This window comes from Rattus norvegicus, chromosome 7 (assembly GCF_036323735.1).
Source record: "Rattus norvegicus strain BN/NHsdMcwi chromosome 7, GRCr8, whole genome shotgun sequence".
Classification (NCBI taxonomy): Eukaryota; Metazoa; Chordata; class Mammalia; order Rodentia; family Muridae; genus Rattus; species Rattus norvegicus.
The window spans coordinates 74487807-74498187 of NC_086025.1; the positions used below are offsets into that span (position 1 = coordinate 74487807).

The following is a 10381-nucleotide window of genomic DNA, read 5'->3' on the forward strand; positions in this document are numbered from 1 at the left end:
TTTTAATCCTTCAATGGATTAAGGTAGAGCCCAGTGGCCTAACCTACAAACTGACCCCACAGAGCACACCCAGCCATGTGTATTACTGATTTGGTGGGTTTTGATCCAATCAACTGACACCCATAATTATTCTATCACATGATCCACAGCACTTATTTTTAAGGGCTAAGTAGTTGGGCACAATACCTATTCATTGACCATTAACCTATCTAGAAAAAATGAACTTTAACATTATTATAAAGTATACTTGCAAAATTATTAGCCATTCATAGGCTGATTCTGCCTCTCTTCTAATGAGTAATCCTTCTGTGAAGGGCACAGCATTTACAAACTACTCCAGGGTCAAGGTACTGCATTTTGAGTGTGGAGAGAAACTCTGATAGTTTTCTTTCACTCTCGGCTCCACATTCCCCTTTGATAGACACGCTAGAGTGTATGTGAATGTACAGATACCCACAGCATTTTCACCTCTTCCTTTAGCTTAACCATGGCCAGATGACTAAGCATTCTAATCAATAAAATTCAGGTAGAGATGTTACATGTAAACGTTTGGGCACATAATCTCTTAATTTTTTCTCCCTTCTGATTGCTGGAGTACGACACTCACTGGAGCTCAGCAAACAGAATAAGGTCAGGAAGAGAACATATATGTTGAAACACGAAGGAAAGATTCTTTATCCAGTGGAGTTATCCTATTATCCGTGGACTTTTGTGCTTCAAGTTATTGTATGTAAGAGACAAATAAACTAGTCTGCTGATGCACCAGGACATTGGATTGTTTAAACTTTTAACTAAGCTTTCTGGTGGTAATTTATGGATTTCTTCTTTAGAAATTCTTTTCAGATCTCTGTAACTGAGCTGGAAGACTCTCTTTTCTGCCAGTATGTACCGTGCGGTGGCTTTTGTAGAATATCTACTCCATTTTATAACAATGGAGTTTTTTGTATAAAATATTGCTTAGAAATAGGATCAGTGTCTTATATTTAAGAGTCATTCATCTTTATTGAAGAGTCATTCATCTTTATTGCAAGCCTATATCTATGCTATTGTTAGTTCATATAGTATATACTCAATAAATATTCTTATTAGGTTAGTAGAAAATTTCCCGAGCTATTAAAAGTGAAAATAGAATTCTGGAGTTAGTTGTTCTCTGAGAAAAATTTGGTTTAAAATATAGGACAATGTATATAATAGATATTAGAAAAATTGTATGCAGTGATATTAGTCATGTAAAAACCTTCCTTCCACCTCTCTCCTCCATGGTATTTACACAGAGCAGCAGTGACTGGATTTGTGTTACTGTTAGATGAATAATGTGATCATGACTCATACCAAGGTCTTTGTGTTTTTCTGTAATTATTTATCCACTTACATTTTTTGTCTTTTAGTGTTTCTGCTGTAAGAAAATCAGGATTTTGATCACTTTTGTCACAAGTGTGTAAAACTAACTTAAAAAGTAGATTCCTCTAAAACTACTTTGGGTTCTTCTCTGTATTCCCTACTTCAGAGAAAGACTATCTCGGTCACCATTCAGTGGGTTTTATAGGTAGGGAATTCAGCCATTCATATGGTCATTTTAATTCTATCACTGATGGATGGCATCTTGTTTGCCTTAAGAAAATATAATATACCCTGGTATGTCTTTCTCTATATTGTGGCTTCCAGTCTGGTGAAAGGGATCTATTGCTGTTCCTAAGAGTCTGTCCTAGAAACATCAATGTTTTTGTTTTCTCCTCAGGTCCTCTCAAACCCTGAATAAGTAAGTGGTCTGTGCCTGTTCCAAGGGCAGAGTGGAAAGTGGCAGTGGTCCTGTCCAGTGGACATACTGCTTCCCTACTTGGACTCTCCAGGATTCCATCACAGATTGCTGCAATGTCTGTATCTAATCTATCATGGTGAGTGAATTACATCCTAATCTCAAGAACAAATACATGTACACAGGAAGCAGGGGCTCGTGAAAGTTTTCCTATTGGAACCTGGGCATAGTATTTTAAAAACTGAACTTTCTGATTGTCTTATTTAAGAGGGAGAAGAGATTTTATTCTTTCTAATTTACTTTTAGATAATTCGGTATATGGTTACTTTATTTTCATCCGGTCTCTTTCCTTCTCCTCCCCTTCAACTCCCTGTGTTCCCCACTCCTCAAATTCATGACTACTTAGTCTGTATTATTGTTACACATATGCATCGGTACCACCTGCAGGGTTATTTAGTGTTGCTCATGTTCATATGTGTTTAGGGCTGACCAAATGGGATTGGATAACCTATTAGTGGCTCGTCTTCGGATTCCTTCTCTGTTTCGGTAGTTATTGATTACGTGTAGTACTTCATCTAGGGGTGGGGACCTGTGAGATTTTCATCATCCCCTTTCAGTGCTATGACATCTGGGGACTCTTGAAAGGGTCCAAGCCTCACACCAAACATCAATGGCACCTAATAGCTTTCTCTCCCACACTAGGGGAACAGGAAACTGGAAGAGTGTATCTCTCCAATGTGCTTTCCCACAAGTATCTGTTCTCTGACCGAGGACTAATAAACCAACCACGCAGCCTTGCATGGAGAATAGATGTTTGCTCATCAGTTTCTCCTTTCTTTAGGCCTCACGTCTCAAAAAAAATCTAACTAAGTGAAACTAAGAAGAACTCAAAATTCCATCGTAGGTCCATATTTCCGAATAGCTCCATTGTAGCTCATCTTTGGCTTTCGGTTCCTGCTTAATCTTGTCTGTGACAATAAAAACAAGAAATTGCAAGATAATTTCCTATGAGTCAACAGCTTTTCTATACCAGTGAGGAACAGTAATGTCGAGGGATGAATGAACGCCAGAGTTCTTTTTGGTGTAAAGAAATGGCACTGTGAAGTATCTAAATATAAAGAAAGAAAAGTGTCAGTATTTAATACACGACTGTAAGAGCCGTCTGTTAACTCCGAATTTCTTTAGGAACTCATCTCATTTTCTTCTGCAAACAGAAATGGCATCAGAGTCAGGATTTGTTTGCTGATTTGTTGTAGTTCTGTGAATTCATTTTTAGATAAGTAAGGGATTTATTTAGGGCAAAGGGTATAATTATTTGTTTAAATTTAGTGCAGTGTTCTGAAGAACTTAATTCTTAATAGCTTCCATAGAATGTGTCCTTGGATTTTTTAGGCCTGAGTGTTGGGTGCCTCATTTGGATAGATAAATGCATAAATGAATGAATGAATACATAAATCAATAGAATTAGGAGATTTAAAATATATTCTGTATATCACTAATGAAATACTTAAATGGTAAATCATCAGTACAGAATGTAATTTACGCTTATATTTCTATTAAAATGAAATTATCATTATATTTTTTAAAAGAACTTTAATTTCTCCAAGTCTTGATAATCTTTTCGAATCTGTGAAAAATCCTGACCCATTTTTTAAAAAAGAATTTTACCCTGGCAACAGTGTGGGAAATCAATCTTCAAAGACCATACACATGCTAAAGAGAGGAAAGTACTTGCCACTCAAACAAGATGACCTCAGTTCAAATCCCATATGTGGAATGCTGAGCTTGGTTGTGCATTCCTACAATTCTCGCCTAAAATATTGAAACAGGGCAATGCATGGGGCGTGTGACCACCCACTCTACCTGAATTGATGATCTCAAAAACTAAGGTGTAGAGGAACTGAAGAAGACAAGTAGTGTCGACTCTGACCTCCACATGTGTGTGGGCATATGCACATAGAGTCAGAAGACTAAATGAAATAAGCAGAAAACAAATAGTACATCAAGGAAGGTGGGTGGTCACGGAGGAGAAGGGAGAGGAGGCAGAGGAGGAATGGAGGAAGAGGATGAAGAAATGGAGGAGGAAAGGGACCAGTGGCATTAGGGGATGAGGGATTAAAGCAGATGTGACTGTCAGATCTCAGAATCTGGTATGACCCAGTACGTAGTCACAGCACATGACTGACACAGGCTTCTGTCTTAGGGAGCCTCACTTCACCCTGCTGTGATGGGCTGATTTGATTTAGGGTCACCTGAAACAAGGTGAACTTCAGCAAGAGAGCTAGTTCTTCATTGCAGCTTAATTGTCTGTCAAGGCTGCCACAAGTTGGTAGGTGTTCTGCAAATAGACGCTGTGGGGATGAGTAAAAAATGCAAAATAGGCAATTTAATGAAAACACATCCCTTCATTCCAAAAGAAAAAACTAAATTCAGAGTGCACTGGTAGGCACCCAAAATGTCTGAAATAGTGAAAGATGTTCATGTTGGGGTTTGAAGCTGGGAGAGTCGATGCCAGGGTGCTGTCATTCAACCCCGCCCATGTTAGAGTCCCAGGGAGGGAGAGCTTTATCTGTTTCATCAATATGACCATTGTGCAGCTGTAGCATCCTCCCTCTTAGCATCTGAGCTGCCTCTTTCCAGTATTGAAGACAACATAATGAGTCCAGGGTATTCAAGTTAAGCCACAAGACATATTTTTGACTCCTGTAAGAAGTGACTAACCCTTTCCATATTAATCCCTGTGAATTTTCACACTCCCTAACAATTGTCATTTGTATTTTGAGGGAAGATAATCCTGTCAATATTTACTTAGGGATGTAGAGCAGCCTACCAAATGTCAGTGGAAACTGTTCATAGAATTACATGAATTTAATGGAATTATTCTTGTTCCATGATATGGTTCATTTTGAAGTCCATAAACAAAGACTGCCTTACTCTGGAAATAAGTGGTATTGCCTGATTTTTAATTGGCATGTAATATTTGAGTGCATGGATACCTGAGTAATTTTAACAAGTGTATTTCCTCTTGTGGAAAAGAAACCTGCAGGGCAATCTAAGTCTGCAGTGTGCTGATGGTAGGAATTGTAGCAAGGGGAGACCTGTGTCTCCAGCCCAAGGAGAGGACTCCTCTAACAAGGTTCATTCTCAGATCAGCTTCTGCCTAGATGTGAGTAGCAATCCTACTATATTTTATGGTTCTTCCAAGATGTACTTTTGAAAGAATCTCTTCTGCCTGTTCTTGTTAATTTTAGTATTGTGTTCACAGTGAAAACTCATGACAGGGCTGTTGAGATGTCACAGGTATCTGCTGTCTGGTGACCTGCATTTGGTCCCCAGAATTTGTAGAGTGGAAGGAGAATCCTGTAAGTTGTCCTATTTCATCCATATTTATGCTGTCAGATGTGTATGTTAACATATGTACACACATACTAAATTAACATATGTACATAATAAAAATAAAAATAAATAAATTTAAAAAGCACATGTCACTCTGTGTGCATTTGTGCCTGTCTACCATAATGTCGTATTCAACTCTAATAACCACTTCTTGATTTTAACAGTAAACTCGATGTAATGCATGTTTATGTGTGGAACATGGACCCCAGTTCCCACACTAGCATAGTAATTAAGAAAATGTAAGTTAAGATACTTACATTCATTTCTAAAACTATCCAATCAGTAATCTTAACTTTTAAATAGCTAGTACAAGGGGATTCCTTACTCACATAGATTTAAAATTCTCTTATCTAGTAGTAATGTACTTGTATGACACTTGTTTTACACACACACACACACACACACACACACACACACACACACACACACACCCCTAAAATGTATTAGGCATTATAATGCTTCCAGATTTTTACTCGCAGAGGAGCAGTGGAATTGATTATAAGATTACTACAGAGATAAAAACAGATGTTTCCTGAGTCTCTCTGTTTAGCTCATATTTGTTAGATGGAGACGATGGCTGAGGTGAAGTTGCTTGGGATAAAATGAAGACATCCATGAGCAGCGGCAACTTCCGGTTAAGATCTCTGGAAAGGAAATGTCTTTGGTAGCAGACATAATTAGCGGGAGACACAAGAAGCTCTAAACAAGGAAAATGGAGACTCATGTCTATAGCACAAAGGAGATGGTGTGAGGCCAGTGAGTGCTTCCCAGAACTAAACAGCTTCCTTATTAATTCTCATCAGTTTCCATGGTTTGCATTTTATGACATTGAATGTTTACATCCACCTGGCGGCTAAAAAGTGTGACTTTTGTCAAATTCAGTGAATATTATCAAGTGTGGATGTTTGCATTGCCTTTACTATGCACCAGGGACTGGTGGGGAATTTCCAAATATTAACTTGGAATTGGCACTTCCTTAGATATGGTATTTGGATTTTTGTAGATATATCTATATCTATATCTATATCTATATCTATATCTATATCTATATCTATATCTATATCTATATCTATATCTATATCTATATCTATATCTAATCTATCTATATATCTATATCATCTCCCTGTTTTGTTTGTATGCCCCAACCCTAAGCAAATTCTACAATTTCCAGCCTCTGTTTCCAATCAGAATGCTTCTCTTCATTTTCTCCCATCTATCTACTAGAACTCATCTTTCACATAACAGCATCAGGTAGTAGACAGTCTTGGGAGTGAGGAAGCTGGTGATGTTCCCTTCAGTTTCCTGTGAAAGGCAATGCGGTTGGTAATATTAGACGTTTAGTTGGGTTTTATAAACTTATGTAAAGTGAGCTCCTTGAATTACAAGATTGCGGAGAGGGAGACTTTATCATGCATATGTTTTTAAAGAAAGTGTCTCAGGTAACTCTGTCTGTTTTAGAATTCTCTATGAAGCTGAGGGTTACCTTGTACTCCTGATTTTCCTGCCTCTCCCTTGAAGAGCTGTGATCACAGGTGCACACCATCATCCTGGCTCAGTGTACTGACCGTGACTTGTTTCTAAAAGTGTTTCCTCATACAAACAAACAAAAAAAAAAAAAACAAACGAGTATAAGTATAGAAAGAGCTTTCTCTGATTCAACTAGAATGGCTGTCCAGTCCCTCCCTCTTGGAGACCCCCCTACTAGTACAGATAAGTCTTTTTACTTCCATGGCACCTATGAATTTAGCACCCCAAGTCCTCCTGTTTTCGCACTATGGTAGGTATGTTGATCTATGTTGATTAGTGTTTGTAGGGAAAGATAAGTATTAACTGATTTTGACAAATTGTGAGGTTTTGAAAAGTGATAACCCCAAGCCATTTTGTACTGTGATGCCTACATATACACTACGTATTTTTTAAAAATATCTTTTTTTCCTCCATGAATGATCTTTGCATTCAAGAGACGTAAGCAGGAAGATCCCAAGTTTGAGGCAAGTCTGGCCTATATTGTGAGACTTTGAAAAAAAAGGAGAACAATTAATATTTGCTTGGCTTCTGGCAGCCAGATGGGGATAAAGAAATCACTGAATTCAAATTTTCAGAAGCCAAAAAGCCAGATGCACTGAACATCCTTTATGTACAGTGTCTTGTGCTCGCACAGTGGCGGTGTGCTGGGAAAGACAAAGACTTCCCTTAATAGTGTTCATGTATCGGCCAGAGGACTGAAATTTAATCAACATCCCCAAGTTAGTGTGATGCACTCTCTAAACACACACTTCCAGAATGTTTAAACAAAATAGGTGCTCGTTTTTCCCACTGGGAGGAAAGGCCTCGCTTTTCAGAAACACTAATGTAGCTCTTGCATGTTTCCCAAACATACTGCAGTTATAAGGTAGAAATTAAAAATGACTCGAGTGACAGAAAACACGTTTTTAAAATGCTGAGGTCTATTATTTTCTATATATATATTCACTTTTTCTCGTGAAATACTCATACCATGCATGGTATTTGATGTCCCTGTTTTTGTGAACAGTTCACGATTGCTACTTTATTTGATGGGTGGGAAGTGACATCATCAGGGCAGTGCACTGACACTTTGTGACAGAACTGCTGTTTATTTCACCCAGATAGGCTGGCCCTTCAGTTGTCTTCTGGTTTTCTTCTCCAAAAAGTTGTTATTACTGTAAAACGAATCTGATGCTGTGAGGGACAAGTGTTCAAATATCATTACCTCAAGAGGCAGTAAGCCATTCATTGTGGTTTGCTTTCCCGTGTGAACTAATGCTTTCTCCTGATTTAACTCCTGTAAACACTTAGCACCATGATGTTAATTGTCTAAGGTATCACTTATTTCTAGTTGACCAAGACAATTTTATCTGAAGCTAATACAACTTCTGTTATGTGTATCTGGAGATATAGCGAAGCTTTGAATTATTGAAGTAATTAATGCATTTACTACATTTATAAGAAATGAATTATATTTTCTAAGTAGGTTTATAGTTTAAAATGCTATTATGCATACTGACAAATTCAATTTAACTCTAAAAGGACGTGAAAAGAACTTTGGATTAATTTGCATTATATACATGTATATTATGAATTCTATATCTCTAATATAAATATTACACATAGTATGTATTTTCCATTCTATGTTGTGTTTATGTCAATTTTCCCTGTTTATATCAACGTTCGTTCACTAACTCTCAGAGGCAATACTCATATTTATGGTGGCAAACAGGTTGAAGCTTGACTTGTCTCTTTGGAGAAAAGGTTTAGAGATACAGGTGAAGAATGAGATTAAGATTTCAGGAATGATCTTGAAACCCAGCTTTATGGTAAAAAAAAAATAACATCAAAATTGTCTACAGTCTGTTGTAGAAGACAGAGGAGAAAGATTTCACATAAACATAAAGCCATTTTTTCTCATCCAAAACAATAAGAATTCCATACTGAAGAAAGTTTCCTTGGTCAGGTATTTCCCGGCGGCATGACAAGTGCGTGTCGCATGACTAAGATACTGGGTGAGTGAACTTGCTTGTAGACTCAACTCAGAGACCCTCATGCTAAGGGTAATGATAGTTAACAGTGGAGACTGTAAGCATTAGGAATTAAGCTGAGCACAAGAAGAGTACTTGGCTTCTAGGGGAATCTAAGCTAGCAGGAACCAGCCTACAGGAAGAAAACGGGAAACAATAAAACAGACAAATCAAGAGCTCAAAAGAAAACAAGCCCCCCCCCCCAGATGGTGTAATACTTTGAGGTAAAGTCTCATGATGTGGAGAGTAGAGTCCTGATTTTGATTTCTGTAAAATTTCAATATGCCTTTCCATTCATAACATACCTTTTCAAGTTGAAATCTCTTCATTATTAAAAGGATTAATACCAATTTGGTTTACAATTGGCTCTTCAGATGAATCCACTATATTTTTAGAGTCCTTCACTATTTTGAACTTCGGTGATATGCTTTTAGAAATAGCTCTTGACACTTTAGCATTTATAGGGAGCCTCTTGAATATTCTTTCGTATCTATTGCAAATGATTTTTCTTTCTGAGGAGCAGGCTGTTATAAGGCAAGACCACTCCAAATGTTTGCCGGGCCCCTGTGGACCAGGGTATTTCCCTCTGGGCTTTTGGCCCAAATGTTACATAACAAACTCCACCCTTACCAGAAGGGAGCCTAATATGGCTGCACCATTTTGGAATTCTAACCTCTAAAACTATAAATAAATGTCTTTGACGAACAGTCCGGGTTGTTTCTTTTGTCATAGCAATACAGCATATAACTACCAAGCAAAGGTCCTTAGGAACTCATCCTCTTACTAATTTCCAGATCTCTCTCTAGTGCGCTGTATGTCCTCTTGTGACTTAGACTGTGCTTTCAGTCAGTGACTGGACATGCATTGACTGGGTACCCTTGAACATTTTCTTATCCTACACCCAACATCCAATGCAGCCAAAATTAAATTAACCACTGGGTGTGTGTTTCTAATTCTGACATCATACTACTGTGACCTGGAATTATCTTTGGAGTCATTGCTTACATTTTCTCCATTATTTTTACTGTGTATATTGGCCATTAAGCCAAACCCTAGGATAGATAGTCATGATAGATATGCCCAAGACGGGCCAGGCCCTCCAGTATTTTAAACATTCTATTACAGCAATTTAATTCTAGTGTTTGTTTTTAGAACTGTCCCTAGATTTCATTGTTGTCACCCTAATCTAGACTATTGATGCCTGTCAGAATTGATCAGAATTGGCCCTGTTTCCGTTTTTGCTCCCAAATTACATTTCTTGTTAAGTTAGCTTGCTAAAAATATTTTAAAATTTTACCCTGTGTCATTCTTTCCCATTTTTTCTATGTTATCTTTCAAACTATATTCAAGGTTATTTATAATTTGGTTCCTGTATGAATTTCTCCTGAACAAACTTCTACCCTGATGTAATTTTTTAAGAAAGTAAAAAATCAAATAATAAATGAAAAATAATATTTTTTGTGACACTATGGAACTAATTCGGGACTCTTACATTCTATATAAGTGTCCTTCCACTGATATGCACCTACCAGAAGAAGTTATTACTTTAGTACTAATAGTAATACCAGATACACCTGAAAATCAAGTCCATGGTATTCTTTGAAGGTTTTATGATTTTGGGATGAGACTGGGGCTAAAGGTTCAATCCCCACAGGCACTAACTAGCTCTGTTTGCTTATACAGCCTAGTCCTG

At 37.5% G+C, this 10381-nt stretch overlaps 1 protein-coding gene across 5 annotated transcripts in view; it reads left to right on the forward strand.

Annotated features, from left to right (window-relative positions):
* Oxr1 (oxidation resistance 1) overlaps positions 1-10381 on the forward strand; it is a 436879-nt gene that overhangs the window by 74198 nt on the left and 352300 nt on the right. For all 5 annotated transcript variants that reach the window (NM_001197907.2, XM_017594617.3, XM_063262910.1 and 2 more), the window contains exon 2: positions 1739-1895. In NM_001197907.2, coding sequence (NP_001184836.1) covers positions 1873-1895 — 23 coding nt within the window. In that variant the 5' untranslated portion in view covers positions 1739-1872. The remainder of the gene's footprint in view (positions 1-1738; positions 1896-10381) is intronic.